This window comes from Bombyx mandarina, chromosome 10 (assembly GCF_030267445.1).
Source record: "Bombyx mandarina strain Sakado chromosome 10, ASM3026744v2".
Classification (NCBI taxonomy): domain Eukaryota; kingdom Metazoa; phylum Arthropoda; class Insecta; order Lepidoptera; family Bombycidae; genus Bombyx; species Bombyx mandarina.
In genome coordinates this window covers 4,035,956-4,059,834 of record NC_143217.1, presented here as the reverse complement: position 1 = coordinate 4,059,834, position 23,879 = coordinate 4,035,956, and the positions used below count along the sequence as shown (strand labels likewise).

At 38.7% G+C, this 23,879-nt stretch overlaps 1 protein-coding gene and 1 pseudogene across 1 annotated transcript in view; one reads left to right on the top strand and one right to left on the bottom strand.

Moving 5' to 3' along the window:
* Nucleotides 1-23,879, top strand: part of LOC114248883 (uncharacterized) — a 90,259-nt gene that overhangs the window by 5,430 nt on the left and 60,950 nt on the right. The window contains exons 2-7 of the mRNA XM_028182311.2: nt 6,124-6,233; nt 9,613-9,830; nt 10,271-10,459; nt 11,806-11,949; nt 12,716-12,809; nt 19,312-19,476. Coding sequence (XP_028038112.2) covers nt 6,124-6,233; nt 9,613-9,830; nt 10,271-10,459; nt 11,806-11,949; nt 12,716-12,809; nt 19,312-19,476 — 920 coding nt within the window. The remainder of the gene's footprint in view (nt 1-6,123; nt 6,234-9,612; nt 9,831-10,270; nt 10,460-11,805; nt 11,950-12,715; nt 12,810-19,311; nt 19,477-23,879) is intronic.
* Nucleotides 22,668-23,871, bottom strand: LOC149502140 (activity-regulated cytoskeleton associated protein 2-like; annotated as a pseudogene).

Sequence of the window (23,879 nt, the reverse complement as noted above, 5' to 3'; positions counted from 1 at the left end):
AATAATAATAATCAAGTATTTATAACCAGCAATAAATTCTAAATTAAAATGAACTTTATTTAAAAAAATGGAATTCTATTTTCAAATTCATATCTTTATTGATTAGGGGCCATCCATAAAGTACGTCACACGAATTTTAGGACTTTTGAACCCCTCCCCCCCTCCTTGTCACAGGTTGTCACATTTTTATAACCCCCCTCCTGATGTGACGTCACACATTTTTTAAATTTATGTATGTTTTTAAAAATAATCGAGAGAAAACAGCTATTTTCATTTTTTACTTATTTTTATTAAATAATAATCTAATAAAATCAACATAAAGTCCAACATTTCATAAAACCGAAAAAACAAACGACTAGTTAGAAAATAATAAACGATTAATTATATTAATTAAAGATAAAAAACTTAATTATCGAGTGTCCATGGACTTTGGATCCACTCTTTTATATCAGCTATTACTGGTAAATCAGGCACTTCATTTTCGTTCTGAATTTGAACGTCAGGAACATCCTTAGTGTCGACATCATTCTCTTCCATCCATAAAGCATCGTCATCATTCATTAAACAGAGAATTTCTCGGGCACGTCTAGCCGCAATTCTTTGAGGACGAATTTTCGCTAAATTATTAATAAATATAGATCAATAAATATATATCAAAAAATTATTAATAAATATAGATCAAGTTTGTAAATTTTTAAAATTTTTAATTCACATACAAACTTTGCGTTTTAGTATTTTAAATTTTAACATGTGACGTCACAAAAGTATTGACCCCCCATGCCCTTGTCACACGATGTCACACTTCGGTGATACCCCCCTCCCCATTAACGTGTGACGTACTTTATGGATGGCCCCTTAGGGTTTTGAGGAAATAAAATTTCAATTCTCCACTTGTCTTGTTCATCAGTACGGACTCGATAAAAATATGAGCAATAATAAAATACGAGTTCCATCACGGTAGCAATGTCGTACATATGGCTCAGAACACTAATGACGTATACACAGTGAACACACGAGCCCACGACCCGTTAATGCTTTGAACGCTTCCGATGTGGAAATATTGTTCTAACCCCGTAGGAATGAACCCCGTAGTCGCCCGGAAACTAAAGTCATCAACGACGAATTAAAGGCGATATTGGAAGCTCACGATACTCAATCTACCGCTGAGTTAGCAGAAGCTATCAGGCTGAGTTAACAGAAGCTATCAGCGTCATTGCATTGCATAAAGACTGATGACTGATCCTAATGGGAATTATATTGTTTTTGCAATCGTGAACTTTCACAGTTAGTAGGTATTCTAAGTAATTTTTTGTTCGCTGAGCGAGTAAATGACAGTATCATATATCACGAAAAGTACGCAATATAAATACCGACATGATAATGTATAAGGATACCGTTTTCATACGGTTATATACCCCTAAAAGGTAAAATGGTTCCGTAATTATTGATAGTTGTGGTGTCACCGAGAGATAAACAACAAAAGTCCACCACTTACAAAGGTTCCTCAGGAATATCGTTAAAGAAAACTATCAGTTCTAAGTGGTTACCGTACACCATAGATATCATCCTGATTGCTGTCACATACTTTAAGACATGAGCTTGAAGTCTCATTGTAAAATATTTGTTTTTTTTTTTTTATTGCTTAGATGGGTGGACGAGCTCACAGCCCACCTGGTGCTAAGTGGTTACTGGAGCCCATAGACATCTACATTGTACTACAACGTAAATGCGCCACACACCTTGAGATATAGTTCTAAGGTCTCAGTATAGGTTTGTCGCACATTCTAAACCGCAAAGCATAACTAAATAGGCATAACATAAACATAACTTCGCGGCAGAAAAAAACAGGATGGTGGTAGTTACCCGTGCGAGTTTACAATATGCCATACTACCAGTAAATAGCAGATGATCATCTCAGCACGTTGGTTTAATACTCTGAAAATCACTTCCATCCACTCTCCGGTGAAACCCTTATTCGCATTTTAAAACACTGTAAAAGTGTGTTTCCTCGTATATATACTATACCAATTCGTTTGCATCTGATAGTATATAGTATGTATCGGGCAGATTTTTAGAATCTGCTTCCTTGACTTAGATTACATGTTTCCATACTAAAATTAAGCCAAGAATTGGTATCATGATAGTGTTTAGGTCTGCTTAAATGGACAACGTCTACAGCTACCGAAACTTGTGAATTCGGCGACATAAATGCGATTGTAATACATGTCTGTATTATAACGATTGTACATGGCAGGGGGGTACTCTGTACCAAACAATCTTAAAATAGACTTGTAAAAATTGGCAAACTACGAGTAACTGAGGTCAAATTGTGCTCAGTCGTCCGTGCATGCAATATATCTTATCTTATCTCTATCTATACTTGATGCTTTGTTGTTCAAATAAATATTTTTATGGTAAAGCCAATAAATATTACCGAGTGCTTATTATGTATTCATTAATTTAAATAACATTATATGAGTAGATTTTTAAATTGTAATCGAAGCATTAATAAAAGTAAGATATTTTGATTGTACAATTACATATATCTTATATCTTTAAACGAGCATTTCTTCTATATAAATCTATATTTATAATCTGAATCTCGGAAACGACTCTAATAATTTTCATAAAATTTAGTATACAGGAGATTTCGGGGGCGATAAATCGATCTAGCTACGATTTATTTTTAGAAAATGTTGTTTTATTCGTGGTTTAGTCAACTTTACCAATAATTAATAAATAAGCAGTTCATATTTTATTATTATTCTGTCGGTAAGATCGAAAAATATTATTCATATTTCATCATTTTATCAATATGTAATTCGTATTTAAATATAATTTCTAAAAAACACAATTTATGAAGAAAAAAAAAACCGAGGAAAGCTCGGTTATTAACTAGCAGTAGATATATATGAGAATTGAAATTTTTTATTATGTTTGTTTTATTATATTTATCTCCAGTTAAGAGTATAAATAATATGTAAGCGTATTGTGTCTTCGTTTTCAACCACTAGGCTGTGGGTGATAATACGCAAATTAAATTTATGTAAGCCATACGTATATTTATACCTAAGAGTTAAATTGCAACACTACCGAGAAAACAACCTACAAACAGTTTCATCTTAAGCGGAGTTATATACTCGTAGTATTGCTTAACGTTTGAGGTTAATTACTATCTATTGTTAGAATTCGTGTACACTTTTATTTCGTTGATCATTTTAGATGGATACCAAAGGCCACTAGCCTAATTTTTAAGGATAGCTTAGATCGCATACCAGATTAAAACTTATGTAGCTATCGGTTTATTATTGATTCTAGAATCTTTCTAATCGGAAATGGTAGTTACAATATTCATATATGAACATCGTAAATTCAAGTACCTTTTTAACAAACTTTTTAGCATTCTCTGTAAAGGAGTGAAGATACCATATTTCGAAAGCTATAGTGCTATGACAAAAAAACAAATAAAGGATTAATAAATAAATAAAATATGTAATAAAAAAAATACACGCGCATACAAAAACGTATTTGATATTTTTGTTACAATTAGTCAAACAGTCTACTAACTATACAATTTTCTTTTTATTGCCATCGTAGGCAGACGAGCATATGGCCCACCTGAAGGTGAGTGATTACCGTCTTCCATTGACGTCAGCAATTCCAGGGGCACAGCCAAGCCACTGCCTGTTGCTATGTAAAACAGCCAAAACGAATGTTCGTCTGTAATTAAATACAGGTGTTTCTAATAAAACCCACTCATTTAATACTATAATAATCTAATACCTATATGTATGTAGTTAGTATGAATGCGATCCCATGAAAAGTGGCCGCTGCTGCCTATTGTCGTCGGTAATGCTAGGGACACAGCTTTGCCGTTGACTACCTTTATTCCTTGAACTGAATGTAAGGAACCCTATATGATCCAAACCATAAAGACAATCTTTACAGATAGATAAACTTTATACAAACCCTCGGTGTATAAATTGGCACGAAAGACGCGTGGGACGGTACGGATGCTCCTGATAGTAACGACGTGGACGATGTCAACGCACTATGAACTCCCGGTACAGTTAAATGTTCATTTTATAACTCAGTATGCACCGTTCTAAAAGACATTTTCGGACGTTTATCCCAATTTATACAATTTGCTCGAGTGCACGTTTTCATCTCGTGACTTGCATTCTCAAAGTAAACAATTTTGTATTGTTCACATCTAAACCAAACGTTGTGTTGTGTGTGATAGAATAAGAATGTCAAAAATATATTGTCAATATGAGAGAGTGTTTGCTTTCCTTTTCGGAGCTAAGGGCAGTGACCTCTTTATGTTGTATACAGACAACAGACAAACAAACGTATACGTCCGTATTTTATTTTTTAACTATACTATAAGGGCTACCGTACCGGGGAAACTTAACATATGTTTCTGGTCATAGTGGACTACGTGTGAATGCCCTCGTAGCGTATTTATTTTTTAAACTCAACGATCTGTTGCCTAAATAAACAAAGAACATTTTACTATTTATGTACGTAAATCGTAGAGTTAAAAATAGTATTCTTAAAATACGTTTCAACTGTATTCGCTTGGGAAAATGCAAATTTTTGTTAACATAAAATGTTGGTTGTGCTTTAAAAGAAAATATATTAAACTGCTCTAACTATTATGATACTAACTTTCGTGTACGATTTATTGCAAAGAGAATGAAAGTAAGTTCGTATATACCGAATAATTATCTCGAGGTTTGGATCAGAACGGAAGTAAAAAGCAATGGCTAAATAGAAATGAAAAATTTTTGTATAGTGAAGTGAATTAGTACGTTTGGTCTACTCTAGTCTTTTTAATTGTCAGTCATGGCTTCCTCAGTTTTCTCGATACTATGACGCCAATTTTAAAGATTTATTTCTAGTGCTACTGTCGTAACTTTGGTCATTTTTCTTCATTAGTTCTATTTCTATATTAGTAATTAAAACTATTTTTAAGATTTAATGTCAGTTTTTTTTCTCTCTTTTTAATGTAATTTTCGACGTTTCGGATACTTTACAATGTTCGTAGTCACGGACGGATAAAGATCTATGACTATTCATCGTCTATTTTTCCATATAAAGTTCTATTCTGTTTCTGTTATCGATTTAACATTCTATTAATATCGTTCGGTTAGATAACACCTGACAGTCCTGAACATTTATTTAAATATATTAAGTGTATTAATTCTAATTTTTTCTATTAACTTTTTCCCACGATATAATTTCATACAGTAATTATTTCATAAATAGTCTAATTTATTATTTAAAAACACAAAAAAAAAACGAATACTTATTTGACATGGAAAATAGTATTCTTTAATTAATTTCCTAGACGAATGAATGAGCTCACAGACCACCCATAGACATTATAACGTAAAAGGCGCCATCCATCTTGACCTTGAGATTTATATCTCCATTGTATAGAAATCTATTTTTATTTTATTTATTTATTGCAACATAGAAATAGAAACACAATAATAATTTGCATCTGCGCTTGAACTAGGTGTAAAAACCTGTATCTCGAGCAGCAGTGCTCCTCGTATAAAGAATACAAAAGCATTACTTCAGTAATTACGCAAAATATAATTGCGGCTTTGATTTTATTAAAATTCATGGTATAAGTCATTCGTTAACAGTTAAATTGGTACCTGTCTGAGGAATTTGAACATCGGTATAGTCGCATCGCTTGATACAAGTACAGCGAGCGTCTTATCTATTAGACCAGAATGACTTCCAAAACTAGTTAATGAATTTTTTCAGTTTTTTTTTTATTGCTTAGGTGGGTGGACGATCTTACAGCCCACCTGGTGTTAAGTGGTTACTGGACTCACAAGAGGTGCTACCACCAGTAATTACGCAAATTATAATTTTGCGGGTTTCATTTTTATTACACGATGCTATTCCTTCACCGTGGAAGTCAATCGTGAACATTTGTTTAGTACGTATGTATTTTATTACAAAAATTGGTACCCGCCTGAGATTCCAACACCGGTGCATCGCTCAACACGAATGCACCGGACGTCTTATCCGTTAGGCCACGACGACTTCAGATTCATCAATTCATTTTATCAAATTATTTAATGTACTTTTGTTAATTCACAGACAATGCCCACTGACGCTGATGACGCCCCTGCGGCGAATCGTAGTAGACGAGGTGCGAGTAGCATCGAAGAAACATCCTGCTGAATTCGGTTACAAGTCTGAAGAATCAGGTATGTTTTTTTTAATTTTTTTTATTGCTTAGATGGGTGGACGAGCTCACAGCCCACCTGGTGTTAAGTGGATACTGGAGCCCATATACATCTACAACGTAAATGCGCCACCCACCTTGGGATATAAGTTCTAAGGTCTCAGTATAGTTACAACGGCTGCCCCACCCTTCAAACCGAAACGCATTACTGCTTCACGACAGAAATAGGTAGGGCGGTGGTACTTACTCGTGCGGACTCACAAGAGGTCCTACCACCAGTAAAACTGGTTACGTTAAAAATTTAACTGCGTAGACTTGGCCTGATTGTAGTGTGAAGTGTCGATTCCGATCCGGTAGTAGATTCATTCGCGAAGCAGCTACTCTTGAGTTGTTAGGTTTCCCTTGGAGGCGCTCGAGTAGTTGTTAGCAAATCTCGCCCCTTCTGGCTGAGCCGTTGCTCGCCCACCCGTCCTTGTGAAACTGGAAATGCCTCCAGGCCATCAGTAAACCATCAATCATAAAAAAAGTGGTGTGAGCTCATAGGCGTTGGTACCGTACTTCCAATTAGGTTAAAAATTATACGAGTATTAGAGAAATAGAGAATTCGATCTTATATCTTAACGTTGCGTCGGTAGTATTCATATTACGATGTCCATGGGCTCTGGGATTGTTCAGCATCAAATGGGCAGTAGACTCAAGGACTCGTCTACTCGACAAAAAAAGTATGAATAAAAGAAGCTTATTAATTGAATACGCTGGTAGACTTTGCCAATACCAACCAACTGATACCTCGTTTCATCGACACGTCATATTTAATACCGAATAATGTCAGTCGAAGTTTACATATACATACATATAATATTATATGTATACATAAAAATAATTTGGTACATCTATTTGAAAATGTATCCCAAAAAACATCGAATTACAAAAAAAGACACATTTTTTAGTTTGTTTTTAGGATAGGTTGGATTCAAAGAGTTATACGGAACACAAATGATGGTGTAGATAGTAAATGGCATTTACGTTGATTGACATCAAGAATTGATTCGGGGACGCAAACAGTTTTATTGGTTCTTATTTGATTCAATGAATGTTGTTGTTACGTCGACGCTCTTGCTTTTTTCATCACATACATATAGTTCAAATTACAGTGCATATTTTTTACTTAAATAGAATTTAGGCCCCGCAACTAAATATGGTTCATAACCTTATTAAATTAGGGCGAAATTGATCACATATATCTGTATTTAGAATGAACAAGATTATCATATATCATAAATAAAATAACACAAACATGAGTACTTACATTCGCTGTTCTATATTACCTGTTGTTGTTAGTCGACTCATTTTGACCGCGAATTTGTTCAAATATGATATCATATATAGATGGCAAAGTGTAGATTAGTTTCATTATCCGCATTAACTGTGACCAACAAAAGTTCCGTTGTTCATTCTGAACTAAATACTGACCGGTCGATTTGTATACATATATGCATTTAATTATTATAAGCAAAATTTCTATGTATAGGATCGACCCAGATACGTTGTGCTAAGTTATTGAATTATAAATGATTAGTACTTATTATGATTGACTACACTGTTTGCATAATATAGGTTTGTTTTATCACGGCATAGTAGAAAATTTGCTATAATCTCTATATATAAAAATGAATTGCTGTTCGTTAGTCTCGCTAAAACTCGAGAACGGCTGAACCGATTTGGGTAATTTTGGTCTTGAATTATTTGTGGAAGTCCAGAGAAAGTTTAAAAGGTAGATAAATATGAAAATGCTCGGAATTAAATAAAAATAACAATTTTGTTTTTATTTGATGTGTCCCCCGTCGGACCGATTCCTTTTGTTTGTTTTAAGTTTATTTTATACAAAAGTTTAGGTATTTTATTTATCGATTGAGGCACTACGAAGTCTGCCGGGTCAGCTAGTATTAAATAATAATTTATATTACTTTTGATTTTTTTTAAAGATAACAATTTGAATGATTCACTGAAAACCTCTTGACAGACGGTGGATGACCACATTTAATAACATAGTTATCGCTATGATAATGTGAAGGGTTTGATTGATATCCAAGACAAGAAATATTTTGATAAGGCGTATATCACGTGATAGATACTGATAAAACAGCATGTCTTCGCATCGAGTTGTTAGCTCACCTTTAACTTATGAACGCGACTTATCTTGAATTATGAATGAATGTAGATCTATGTGACTCATGCCAAGATTTCGAAACAGACGTAAGTCTAGTGGGTCAATGTGGCGAAGTTCAGCATACTGCGTATTAATATTCAATACATCTAAGCTTAAAATTACCAGTGGCCCCTTACGTACGCTAAATTATATCACATGATGATTAATGCAATATTAGAGCTATTGATGTCACAGGTATGAGTCGAAAACCTCAACGCATAAGATTATATTGCGAACGCAAATGGCATGAATGCATAATTTATAATTAATATCGATATTATCTGCACTCTATTCTATTCTAAATGGAGGTGTTCGAATTGAGCGAGGTGACGTCATTAACGTTATTAGCAAATTTGCATTTTTTTTTATTTTTTTTTATTGCTTAGATGGGTGGACGAGCTCACAGACCACCTGGTGTTAAGTGGTTACTGGAGCCCATAGACATCCACAACGTAAATGCGCCACCTACCTTGAGATATAAGTTCTAAGGTCTCAAGTATAGTTGCAACGGCTACCCCACCCTTCAAACCGAAACGCATTACTGCTTCACGGTAGAAATAGGCAGGGTGGTGGTACCTACCCGTGTGGACTCACAAGAGGTCCTACCACCAGTAATTACGCAAATTATAATTTTGCCGGCTTCATTTTGTGGAAGTCAATCGTGAACATTTCTCGAGTACGTATTTCATTAGAAAAATTGGTACCCGCTTGAGCTTCGAACACCGGTGCATCGCTCAACACGAATGCTCCGGACGTCTTATCCGTTAGGCCACGACGACTTCAAAAGTGTTCTTCATTCTCCTCTATCAGCCGTCATCTTCATTCACTCCTCTTTCTCTCATAACGACAACAAGCCCGCCATATTTTATAAAATCAGAATAGATAATAGTAAATCTGCCTATTTTTTTTAGTATAACAGGACAATATGATATTGGCTTAACATTTTGGTAACTTGAAATCAAAAATTTACCGGCGGAACGAATTTAATTAGTGATTTTAACAATTGGTCTTTTATAAATATGAAATCTTACTACACAAACCTCACGGAATGTATGTTTTCGTAATACCAGCAACCAGAGCCTGTAATTTTTAGATTACGCCAGCAACATTACCGTCATCATTTTTTTGCGTATTTTCAACAAAACCCAGTGTTGTAATTGTTTATGTAATAACAAAGGGTTTTCTTTTTCAGTGTATATAGCTCTGAGACTGATGCAGGCGGTGACAGCCCGTGTAAACAATGTATGCTTGCGGTACTTAGATAATTCCAAGCTTGACACACTCCCTCCCCCACCTCCTATCGCACAAAGAGATCTCAAGACTGTTTCATGTGCCACCAAAAACGGTAGGAGAGTTATGGAAGATAGACACGTTGAATTCGGAAATTTGGAAGCACTGTTTGGAAAAGAAGTAAGTTTATTATAATTTTTCATCAGTCATCAACTTTTCTTATCTGACTTATGGAAGTCGCTATAGAGCGATTATTGTCTGTACATTGTGTCAGCCTTCAGCAGTAAAACTTCTTTTTTTATTGCTTAGATGGGTGGACGAGCTCACAGCCCACCTGGTATTAAGTGGTTACTGGAGCCCATAGACTTCTACAACGTAAATGCGCTACCCACCTTGAGATATAAGTTGTAAGGTCTCAAGTATAGTTACAACGGCTGCCCCACTCTTCAAACCGAAACGCAATACGGCTTCACGGCAGAAATAGGCAGGGTGGTGGTACCTTCCCGCGCGGACTCACTAGAGGGTCCTTCTACTAGTAGAACTTAAAGAAAGAAATCTTAGCGTAATATTTAGTATGGTTTTTTATCAAAATACCTAATGTTCATTCGTTGTGTTTTCAGACGACAGAGCCTACAAGTTTCTATGCAGTGTATGATGGGCATGCAGGCTCAGCCGCGGCAACTTATTGCGCGGCGCACTTACACCAGTACCTCATTGAGAGCCCACATTTCACTACTGACCTACAACGAGCGATGCGAGACGCCTTCTTAAGAACCGATGCAGAATTTATCAGGAAAAGTAATCAAGAGGTATGGAGAAACTATGGATCCTCAATCAATATGCTAGTCAATTTTTTTTTCCCGTACCTCTACAAACAACAAAGCCAGAGATTCTTATCTACGTTTTTGTTTCAGTTTTAATTTTAGTTTATACTCCAGCCCATAAGGGGCTTTCATTCATTCCATTCATACTTAGCATTCCTAGCTATGACTAAAAAAGGGAGGGGAGGGGGAGTAGGGCGATTGGGACTCTTTATTTCTACGATCTTTACATTTCCTTATTCTACCTATGCTAGTCTATTACCAAAAGTAGCTTCACCTATTACAATTTTTTTAAAACAGTTACAGTTGGTTTCACACAGTAGCGGCATCTGTTGACTAGGGATTGATAAATTTGAAAAGTATTGGTAGCGGAGCTGGGAATATTGTATACCTTGAGCGGTGAATTCAAAATACAGCTAAGTAAGAAGCTCTAAGTACAAAAAAAAATGTATCGGAAAGTCACAACGTAACCTAATATACATTCGTACTTATTTGCTGTATAAAGTCAGTATTCTCTGCTAATCGCAACCTTAAATTCAAATAGAATTGCGAATTCTGCGGATCTATCGAGTATAAAATATTCATATCCACAGATCCTAGTCTATCTAGTACAGGTCGTCACTCGATGTCCATTAAAGTATCGATTCTAGAATATTGTCGATACTTTTCAGGAGTTTAAGTACTACTACTCGTTGTTAACTTACTGAAGTGTTTATTAGCAATTATTAGCTGGAACGCGAGGAGTGAAGCAACATGAATTTGTTTTATTTTATTAATTAAGTTCATAAACGTTTTGTATGTGATGGCGCCTTCGCCTATGTAGTCATTTGTAGTATCTTGGTAATGCATTTTTATAATAAACCATTTAATATATCAGTATATGAACAGAGTATGTAATAACGCCATCTATAGGGTAGTACATTAAACACGCTAATAAACTTGACACAACAAATATGTTAAACCTTGACTATCGTAAATGTATGGTATTAATATTTAATAATTGTTTATTGGTGGTAGGACCTCTTGTGAGTCCGCGCGGGTAGATACCACCGCTCTCCCTATTTCTGCCGTGAAGCAGTAATGCGTTTCGGTCTGAAGGTTAGGGTAGCCGTTGTAACTGTACTGAGACCTACCTTAGAACTTATATCTCAAGGTGAGTGGCGCATTTACGTTGTAGATGTCTATGGGCTTCAGCTACCGCCTAACACCAGGTGGGGTGTGAGCTCGTCCATCCATATAAGCAATAAAAAAATTTCAAGATTCTGATGATGAATCTGGAAGAAGTTCAAACAAGTATCGTATCGTATGTATGACGCGAGGGTTTGTTTGCACAGCGAGCGAACGGTGGCAGCACGGCGGTGGCGGTGTGCCTGCGCGGGTCGCAGCTGCTGGCGGCCTGGGCGGGCGACTCGCTGGCGCTGCTCGCCAAGCGCATGCGGCTCATGCAGCTCGTGCGCCCGCACAAACCGGGACGACAGGTTCGTTAGCAACAACATTCAATTATTATATTAAAATATTATCATAACGTTTTTGAGGGTATCAGAAACTTGATTTGGCTTGATTGACTCGATTTGTTTCTTTAACAATATGAGTAATATTTTCACAAATCGTTGAGCTTAAAATAATTGAGCAACCAAATGGATTAGGATGGCATTAAAAAAATGTGTTTTCTAATATAAAATAGGTTCGTCGTTATGATGTTCATGCAGTCCAGCCATTATGATTTCTGGTTCCAAGACGGATAGAAAGATTCTAGAACAACTTTGTCTTAAAGTCGTTTTTTATATACAAAATAGTTAGGTTAGTTTAGTGTATTATTTATTTTATTTTACCCGGGGCAAATAGCTGGTAAGAACAGAATGTGAAAGGCAAAAGATCGAAACGAATGGAGTGCATATGAAGAGGTCTACACTCAGCATTGGGTGGACACATGTTGAAGAAGAAGGTTATTTTACAATATTGATGCTGTCCTCACAAAAACCATACCCTTAAAAAACCTATTCTGCATATTATTATTTAATTATAGCCCTCCCAATATTTTATAGTACTACTTCTAGTTATGTTAAGAAATCTTGAGACCTGGGTGATCTTATACTGAGAGTTGCAACATTATCTTTCTAATGTTTTTCTATTTCAGTATATTTCTCATAGTTTGTTGTTTATTGGAAATTTTAGAGATACTTAGATAGACTAGAGAAAACTCAGAAAATCGTGGTTAAATAAATAAATAAATTTTGGATACAGGACGAAAGAGATCGTATAGAGACAAGCGGAGGGACAGTAATCTACTGGGGCACGTGGCGAGTCAACGGTCAATTGGCAGTTTCCAGGGCCATTGGTAAGTTAATATAGCGGTTACGATATTAAAACTAAGCTTTGTATCGCCATAATTTGCTTCTCCATAGCGCCACTTTTATGTACTGTAGCATGCGCACAAAAAGTAGATAAACGAGGGTACATAAATATAATCATTTACCTACTGCGCTAAGAGTATGGAGATGCCTTCAGGCCGAAATTCGCTGTTTAAGGGTATTTTATACTTTCATTTCACTAAGAATACACCAATGATTTATTGAGAGCAAACAGTTCAGTCATGTTGTGCTTGTGATAGAAAATTCCTATCGTATGTTTTTCAGAGCGACGTTACAGGCTATGTGTGTCCAGAGAGTCTGAACGATAATTATGTGTCCGGCTATGAATCAGAAAAATATTACTAATACTGTAACTTCTCTTCTGTGTGAAGTCGCATGATCTGCATCGTATTTTCCTACATAAATTCTTAGGTCATAATTCAAATAATGTTGGGGTATGTACCTCGCCGGGCGCTTACCTGGGACCTGGAGGCGGAGGCGCTCGTCGCGGATTGCGCGTGGTGATGCCATCTCCGTTACAGGGAGACCCGCGTCCCGGCGCGGCGGTAGTACGAACGCGGTGGCTCCAATTGTGACGAACCGTCGAGGCGATCCGCCACTGCCTCTAGGTCTGGGTGAATCGCAATTGAGGACGTGTCACCTTATGAGTGACGCAGGTACTTACGGGACACGGCTGTTTCGGCCGTTATCTGCAACCTCGTCGCCCGGAGGGAACCGACGTTGGAATGCCAACATTGCAGCGGCTATGATGAGAAGATGAGAATACGGCGGAGCATGCGCTCGCATACTGCCCCGCTTTTACAGAGCGAGATGCGCGACTTTTGTGAGTCTTATCATCTCCCAGGAGATGGCGGAACAGGAGAGAGAAAGCTCTTCTTCCCTCTCGGTGCCGTTCCGCCGCCGCCAAGCCGGGGGTCGGAGGTGGGCGCGTCCAGCTGCGGTCCCTGTGAGAAATCTCCACTCGGCAATGGTCACAGCGTGACCTGAGGGGTCAAGGCTGCGCTGCACTCTAGAGCCACTTTAGAGCGCTTGCATCAAGAGGATGGAGTGATGCGTCGGCGGCTGGTTTCCGCCGTGCGATTTGCATTGCCGTCGTTGCTATCGTTGTCAGATGTACTGTGGAAGAACAATTCGGTCGGCGGCGTATTGTATTCCGACCCGGCAGGCTGATTCTGACCCAGCGGGGTATCCTGGAATACCAACGGCATCGTCAGGGCGGCCTGACACGCCGTGCCGCGGAGACCAGCGTCGTTAGTTGTCGATGATCGCCTCGAAGTTCTCGAAGTGGAGTCGCGAGTCTGGTTGTAGTGTTGACCGCGGGAAGCCCCGGGTTCTGACCTCGGGCGGAGATCGGACGTCTCGATCGAACTTATCCTAAAATATCCTAAGCTTGCGGTCTGCTCCTAACAGACTGCATACACATACCCCGCGTGCTCCCTAGACGCGGACTCCTCGTATGAAGTTCGGTCCTGTCCGGAAAAAAAAATTGTAGTACATATTTGAAGTACTAGTGTTAGGGTATGTTCGAAGCTGTTACCAATCTCGGTCGGCCTTGCTGCCGAGCTCTCGTCGACTTTTGATTGAGGCGATTCGAGCTGTTGCCAACGTCACCAACAACACTTACGATATCATCTCGTATTTACTTATTCATTTTACAATTTATATTATAGTGAATAGTAATCTTTACGTCAAATGAGAGATCATTTGATTTTGTTTTTGTAATAGTTAGTCACTATCTACTCAGTGACCAGTGAAAATTTAGAGTAAATTTAAATAATTTTGGTATTATAAAACATAACCTACTGAAATAAAGAAATAGCTGACCTATTTGGTTCCAAGAAAAAAAAAATTGACAAGGAAGAGTTTCCAAGGAAAACATAAAAACTCCATTGTCACCATTCGGTTTTTGTGGAGCGTTAAAAAACGCACCAGAACAAATATCAAGTAGGTACTTCAAGAACTCGAATGTTGTGTGCGAAATGTTCCCGAGGCGCATTACAAGATTGAGGTGCACGGCACGTGACTTTTTTTTTTATTGACGTTTGACGTTTGATGGAACGACATAAAAATTTCACTGGGACGCTTCATGTCTATTACCCTGTCATCTTTGCGACTTAGCATTTACGACGAACGTTTTTAATCTTTGCATTACACTGTTCATGTTTTTGAATAAGTTGTTTGCCCGTTTACAGTACGTAGACAGGAATAGGATATTAAAGTTTCCACCGCTCACTCTTATCTACTGAGTTTTTTTTTATTGCTTAGATGGGTGGACGAGCTCACAGCCCACCTGGTGTTGAGTGGTTACTGGAGCCCATAGACATCTACAACGTAAATGCGCCACCCACCTTGAGATATAAGTTCTAAGGTCTCAGTATAGTTACAACGGCTGCCCCATCCTTCAAACCGAAACGCATTACTGCTTCATGGCAGAAATAAGCGGGGTGGTGGTACCTACCCGTGCGGATTCACAAGAGGTCCTACCATCAGTGATTACGTAAATTATAATTTTGCGGGTTTGATTTTTATCACACGATGTTATTCCTTCACCGTGGAAGTCAATCGTGAACGTTTGTTGAGTACGTATTTCATCAGAATAATTGGTACCCGCCTGCGGGATACGAACACCGATGCATCGCTACATACGAATGCACCGGTCGTCTTTAGGCCGTGGCTCGTGGCTTTAGGCCACGACGACTTCAGTTGATACTTCAACGTTGGTATATATTTTGAAACATGAGTTCCAAATTTGTTGGTCAGTCAATTAACGGTCAATTAACGTATTGTTATAATAGCAATTGAGATAGGCAGGACGGCTGTGACAAACAGTCCAGCGTCGGCATTAACGAAATGATGATTCTCAGAGTAGACCCAGGTGACTACAAATTTTGATAAATGTGTTTTTCTTCATTATATTCTAACCACCACGAATTAGAGCACGAAGGTGTACCAGTACCACAAAGACTGAAAATACCTGTGTAAAAAATACAATTTTTATTTTTATTTTAAAACAACCGACATTATATGTGTATTTTAACAAATTTAACTTAAATCTTTGACTTTAATTTGGTTTACACATAAAATATGGTAGATGTTTTTATTTATGTAAATGCTTAAAAAAAATTCAAATAAAGAAACCGCGTAAAAAGTGAATAATTTGCATAAATTTTATCTTTAACGACACGAAAGACAGTAGATACACATCGTTTGATTAGAAATATTTGATTTCAATGGAGAAACAAGAAGATACGATAATAAGGATAAAACAAAAACTGGCATTCCTTTTATAGAACAATCTTATTAAAAATTGTACAATAATTGAATAAAAATCTGCGTTACCGAGAACCCCGGACGCTTAAAAGTGAAGTTAATCGGTCGTTATATTGTTATTGGGAGAGAGCGCGGGTGCACGGTCATTTTTCACGGCGCTACTTACTTTATTGATGTCGTGTGCCGATCATTAAACTGTTTGTTGTGTCCGCCCTCGCAGGGACTGATGCTGCGTCTGGATATCACGCTGGGCGTTTCATATTTACCGTAAACGTCACGTTTATGATCTCGTTTAGGTTTTTTGCGATATTCATGGTGAAAATAGCACCTTTTTTTTTTGAGGCAGATTTTTTTATTTTTTACTTCTGCTATAATTACCAGAAATAATAAAAAGGCACTATTCATATTGCTATATATTTTGCAGTGGATCTATCCCTAATAATAATATATGTACCACTAATTTAACGTTTTAGCGGGTTTTTTATCTTTGAATTATACTGTTCACAAGACACAATTGCATTTTCTCGAGATAAATTTGCTTGATAATAATAATAATGAATAAATTTGCGAGATAAATTTGCTTGTGTCACTCTCTGGTTCATAACTTAAATTTGTAGATCCTTTGTTATTACTATTATACCGGAATAATGAGTTTAAAAGCTTAGAAGTTATAAAGTAATAAACAAAAAAGAAGAAGCCAATGGACACGGATAGATGGAATATCTTCGACTGTTAAAATATACGAATATCTGACTCCAGCCTCTGCAGCTATTGAGTATTGCAACCCAGTTGTTGTAGTAACTTTAAATTATTTATTTAACTTTTGCACAAGAGTACAGAGGCGGACTTAATGCCTAAGACATTCTCTACCTGTCAATCAAAGGTGTTTTTTTTTTTTTTGTTTTTTACTTATTACATACCGCCATCACCTTGAGATATGAGTTCTAAGGTCTCAGTATAGTTACAACGTTGATCCCACCCTGCAAACCTACCCGGGTAGCTACCCGTGCGGACTCACAAGAGGTCCTACCACCAGTAAAGTGTTACCAGTGTAAAGACTACTGTGATAGAGAAATTGCTCTATTGAAAATATATTCTTCTTCTTCGTCGCTTTCTTCATTGCTGAAGGTCGTGTCCCTGAAACTTGACCGTTGCCTGTCTCGTGAGCTGTTTCCATCTCGTCCGGTCCTCAGCTGCTCGAATGGCGGTTGCGACTGGCAACCCAGTTAGAGCGGTTACTTGATCATACCAATACAATACGTGTATATATAAAATGCCCACCCGCCACATTTTCGTACTTTTCTTCTTCTAAGTTCTTAAAGTTATCATGAGTGCTCTCCCACAGACACAGCCCACTGAGTTTCTCGTCGGATCTTCTCAGTGGGTCGCGTTTCCGATTGGGTTGTAGTTTCTGCGAAGCACGGCTCTTGCTAGAGCCAGTGTTAGCAACACTTCCGGTTTGAGCCCCGAGAGCTCACCTACACGCTAGGGTAACGCTTATATAGCCTCTCAAGTCTATAAGCATAGGTAGGAAAAAAAATGGGTGATGAGGCCACACTGTAGTCTAAACACCGGACATGGGAGGCAGTTATATCAATGCCAGTGAGACTTAAACATGATATATCAGTGTCATATGAAAATATTCACATGTTGACTGTAGCCAACTCCATTGAAACAATACAAATTCAACCGCTTAGTTTTCATTGACTATTCTTCACACCTGGTTGTTGCATATCATCAATAGTTCCACTGGACGAAATCAACCGGGCTTCATTACGGCTTATGAATATTACATCCCACGTGCGTTAGTGTACCTAGTTAAAACAATAGCAGCAGTGCATTCATTTACAACTCAATTGTGTTGAGGTGCGCGCGTTGGGCGCCTGTGAGTCGCCGGGCACCCTCCTCTACTTCAACCCTCCTGTTGCTACAACCCCAACTTGCACGAACTATATCGATCACTTGGACACGCGTTCGTTGCATTTTAGGGTCGCCTTGAAATTACGACTTTTATCGATATTTTTATGTATGGTGTAAATTTTTTTTTGTTTGGGGGAAGACAGAAAGGCGGAAGCAACGACAGACGTCGAAACTGAAAATTCCTCTTAAAAATCCCATTTAACTCTACGGTATTTGAAAATGTAAATATAACACAGAATGAGTATAATGTGTGTGTGTTTATGTGTTGCTGTTAGTAAAGCTGTGACTGTTAGATTTCTCTGTTTTTTATTCTGAAAATGATTCGTCATAATTTAAGAATTATTGGTCTCAATTCTGATCGAAATCAAAGTGCCATCCCTCGTAACGCATATAAATCCAAAGGGCGACAATAGTTACAATCCAATATTGACATTTTCGCTCAGTGAGCTTCCCTCTTCTATTGAGAGATTAGAACTCATCGATATCGCGTTCCAAGGGAGATTAGGTTCGACGTTTAGTTCCAGCTCCCTTCCCGACAGCGACACCTACCTATCCGCAAAGTTTCATGCCAGATTAGTCTAATATGGGCCCTGTTAAATCGATACCAATCCTGTACCAATTTGTTTTTTCAAACAATTCTGTAAAACAACTTCTCCTTAGATTAATTAGTATAATAGTTCGATGGACTTTAAATTTATATTTTAATTTAAACTTTCATTTTCTTTACTTTAATACTCTTTTTGCGATATAGGCGTTCATCAAGAACCACCATTCTGGATAGAGTTTATGAAAACCTAATAGGGAAGGCAGAGCAAAACTGCCACAGTACCCATTGCAATGGGACTTGACTTATGGCCCAGAGTGAAATGCGGGTTTCATACCTTCTAAATAAAGTTTTAACGCGGGCGATAACGTAGGGCACGTCTATCAGAGTGAAGTGTCAATCGGCTTAAGAATTTGCAGATATAAAGTTAATGATTAGGTCGATTACGAGTCCCAAACTATTATATATGATCATGATTTTTACGGTCGGATTTGATTTACCATCGTAATCCGTTTTTCAAACATGTAGTAAAATAATTTCTAATCATACGAATTGCCAATACGGTATTCAATAGAACAGAAAAAATGTAATTTGTCAATTTTTAATAAGGACCACAAATAACTCTCAAGGTTTTTGCTGAAGTGTCCTAATTTGTTTCCACCCGGGGTCTATTGTAAGTCGTCAATTGTATGTTTTTGTCCTTTTAAACTGTGAATGGTTGCTTTTTTTTGTAGGCGACGCACAATACAAGCCGTACGTGACGGCGCGGCCCGAGATCGCGACAGTGGACCTCGACGGCGACGAAGACTTCGTTGTGATTGCTTGCGACGGACTCTGGGACTTTGTTACCGAAGACGACGTCGCCCTCTCCGTTTATAGGCAGCTCGCCGCCGATCCGGGTAAGTCTACGAATACACGCTTAAATACATACTAGATGATGACCGAGCTTTGCTCGTTTTTTTTTTTTGATAACGCCGTCTTGTTGTGTCTTTAAAGCGGTTAGTTGCCTACAATTAAGAAAAATAGTATTATTATTCGCCAATAGATGTCGGGAAGAGTTGATTATTGAAAACACGAATAAAACAAAATTTTCTGAAAATAAATCGTAGCTAGATCGATTTATCGCCCCAAAATCCCCTGTATACTAAATCCGAACAAAAACAGTTTCACTGTAAAAATTGCGCCAAGTCCACGTTTATAAAACTCATCTCAATAACATTTGCACTTTACAAAAAAAGAAGACTTCAATAGCTTTCATTCTCTACAAAAATATGTGAAATACAAAAAAATACCAAGAAACCGTCATAAAGATGAAAAAATAAAAAAAAAAATGTTGAAAATTTAAAAATAAAAAATAAAAATTTTATCGTACTTGGCGCGCGTCATTGGGTACCCCAAATTTTTCAGGATAAATGAACATCCTTTCAATGTTTAGAAATTTATAAGTAGGTCAACCTATGAAATGCATAAATGTAATTAATGAATTATTATTTCATAATAAGTTTTACAAAAGTTAAGTAAAATCGACATCTCATACGTATGTTATTTGAATTTTTTTCATTTCCCACTCATCTTTTATGATTTGAACTAAACACCCTCTCGTGTTCGCTTATACGAGTCGATACGTATGTATACGTTGGCTTCAAAATATTTGAAAAAATTCTCAAAAATGTTTTTCAAAGGGTAGAAAAGAATAATAAAGTTTCAGCTGAATCTAAAGGGGTCGAACGCAAAAGTGGTCGATTTGGCATATAATAGCCCATAGGTATATAGTGAGAGTTGTTGAAAATTACCGTAGTTCTGTCTCAATTTCTCATAAAACGCTAACAAGAGCGAAAAAGACAACCTGGGTAACTTTTTCAGCTTTCACTGTATATTAAAGCAAAATGGTTTTTTTCTCGGGTTGAAATTCTTCCGAAAATTTTGGGGTACTCAATGACGCGCGCCAAGTACGATAAAATTTTTATTTTTTTATTTTTAAATTTTCAACATTTTTTTTTTTATTTTTTCATCTTTATGACGGTTTCTTGGTATTTTTTTGTATTTCACATATTTTTGTAGAGAATGAAAGCTATTGAAGTCTTCTTTTTTTTGTAAAGTGCAAATGTTATTGAGATGAGTTTTATAAACGTGGACTTGGCGCAATTTTTTACAGTGAAACTGTTTTTGTTCGGATTTCATATCTTTTTGTTAAGTATTATTTTTCGCTCATTTATTACTTAATAAAATAAATTATAAATAGTCACTCAGCTTAAAAGCTAATGAAACGCTCAATTAATTAGTGTTTTAATGTTAGGTGCCCGACTGGCATGAGACTCTCGGGTTGTCAGTTCCGGTATCGACCGGGGACGCGTGTATTCCGCTTCAAAGTCTGGCGCGCACTAATTGGGGGTGCGAATGATGCAACAGATGCGCGGGCGCGGGTAGCGCGGGGTGGGTCGTCGCGGCACGGACCTGAGTCACATTCTCTTTGGCTGCTGTTGCCCCGCGAAACGGAACGCTGCGTTACATACTCCCCCTCCAAGTCGGGAACGCGTCCCGAGTCCAACTTGGGACTGTTAGTCTGAAGACGCGGCCTTCCTCTCTGCCTCTTTGGCATAATTGGATCCGTACTTGAATTTGACGGAGAGTGGGTTAAATCCGCGGTGTGATACTTGCCGATGACATTGTTTGACAAGTCTGCTATGAAGTACGTTGTAGGACTAACTATCTTTACTACGCGATACGGGCCATCCCGTCGTGGCATGAACTTACGTGTTACACCCCTAGACGCATAAGCAAGCCATAACGAAGGAAATACTCTTCCAGTAGGACTCGGGAGCAAGCCACGGCGGTGGCATCAACAAGTGCGTAGAGTTCTACCCATCTTGTAGCTACATCCTCTACCAGGAGTACCCATCGCTCCCCCTGCTCTCCTTCTGGCAGTGGCCCGAACAAATCGATTGCGAGAACCTCTCCTCGCTGTTGAAGCACAGGAGTGAGCCTATACGGCGGTACCGATATAGGCGGATGATCACCGGTATCAATGTGGTGCTCGGCGTAAAGGGTTGGGGCTCCCCCCACCCTAAAGATGTCTCCATTCTGCTGCTATAAATGTGATAGCTGCTGCCGTTCATCGGAGCCAAGCATAGAACCCTTATCATCACGCAGGAAGTCAGCAGTAGAAGCAAACATGCATGGCTTAGGGCACTCATATTCAATTGGATAGGTAACCCGTTTTCCCGAAAAATGCCAAGTGGATGAAGCAAAGTCAAGCACAATACCTGCCGCCACCAAAAATCCATGCCAAGCAAAGTTTCATTATTTTGAGCATCTGGAAAAACAGTAAATTCAAGGGTTACTGACCTTTCGGGACTTATCCTTACTGAGAGTAGTGAGCAAAACTCGGCGGGTGCGCGCGGAACCGTCTGCAAGCCTCACCCGACGCCTGGTTTCCTCACACGGATGGTTATGCTTTAACAGCAATTCATAAAGCAACGCACCGGCAACGCTACTCTTAGCTCCCGTATCCAACAAAGCATTACCTCGTATACCTAAAATTTGAACACTTAAAATTGGTCTTAACCTAACCTGGTGCTCAGTAGAGTTACTCTGGGCAACACTTTTCACATTAGAATTAATCGTCGAAAAATGTCCGACGTTTTCCATGGTCACCCTATTTTCGTTCATCATGGTCACCCTATCGCGGCCACTTGGTACCTCGGAATAACTATGTTTTGGTTCGGTACCACTCGAGTAACGCATCAGGGGCCTATTCCTAGAACTAATATTATTGTTTATATTATGATTAAGTCTAGAATAATTTTGAAGTCTAACCTTGTTATCAGTACCGAAAAAGCGCGGAGGATGAATCGCCTTAAAATCGGTAGGATAATAATTATTTTCATTATCAACAAAACATTGTTTACGATTATTAATATAAATGGACGACTTTACGGTGTCTGAAGTGCAAGCTGTATGCAACGAGCTGTCGCGATGAATAGAGTTCACTGAACTTGACAGCTGTGTATTTACTTTACCAATAGGTAAATCGGATGTGACTGATCGGGTCCGTGCAGCGTCGACGGCGTAATAACTTGCGTTCCACTTTGTACACTGAGACCGAGTAACACCTTTGGTACCACACCCGTAACACGAGGATACAGCTTGCGTATTTTCGTTGTCGAATTTCGTTTTTGACGCTAATTTTAAACACTCATCACGAATATGTCCGTACTTTTTGCAATAAACACAGAACAGTCTTTTAACAATCGACGTAGATGATACATTATCAGTGTTCGTGTAGCGAGGCGCGGGGACTCGAACGGTGCTCGGCGCAGCGCTGTCGTCGCGTGGCGGGCCGCCAGCGGCGCCCGAGTTGAATATTTTCCGCGGCGTCATCCGCGCGTATGTATGCTGCGAAGTCGAAGCACCGGCGGGAACTTCGCCTACGGTACTACCCGATGAACGTGGCGTCGCTCGCTGAGGATGATGAATAAATTCAGGCGGACTGGTCTCGTAGATGGAGTCCTCGATATGGCGCGTTTTCTTTAATAACGTGTCGTATGAAGTTATTTCGTCTCTTCTTAATCTTTTACGAACACGACGGTGTAGAAGGCCGTAAAGCATATCAATTTGAACTTTCTCACTAAGGTCACCAGGTGGGAGTCGAGCTAGTAGGGCTCGTGCTCTGGCAACGAAGATCTCCGTCTTCTCTCTTTGTCCTTGCGACATTTTGAAGAGCTCTAAGTAGACTCGATGGGGCGGTCTGCAATCACCGAAAGCGCTTCGTAACGATGATAAAGCGTCGTCCCAGGAAGTGATGTTAGCTTTAACGCCTTGCCACCACACGGCTGCATTTCCGGTTAGTAACATCGAGAGTCTTCGTAACGCGATGGCGTGTCCTACGTCAGCACAATCTTTGTATGATTCGACCGCGTCAAGGAAACCGTCGAGTGAGTCGCCGGGCGCTCCGCTGAACGGCGCCCTGCATGACGCGAAGTTCCCAGAATGGTGAGCGGGCGTCGAGGAAGGCGGCGATGTCGGCTCCGACGTCGGTGTTGCTGATGATTCGAGTTGAGTTTTATGCTCAAAAACTCGGTCGAGTAGGCGTTCGAATGCTGCCATTTGACTTTCTTGTAATGACGCCATGTTGTTTGCGGTAAATGTTGGCGTCGGTCCCGCGGTTGAACCAATTTCTTCTTCAACGTCTTGAAAATCGGATTGACGCCGTGACTGACGACGAGTACGTGTCGTAATTACGTAGATTCACTCCGAAATACTAGTTAAAGGGCCCGCGCTTGGGCTGCCAGTTTAATTTTTT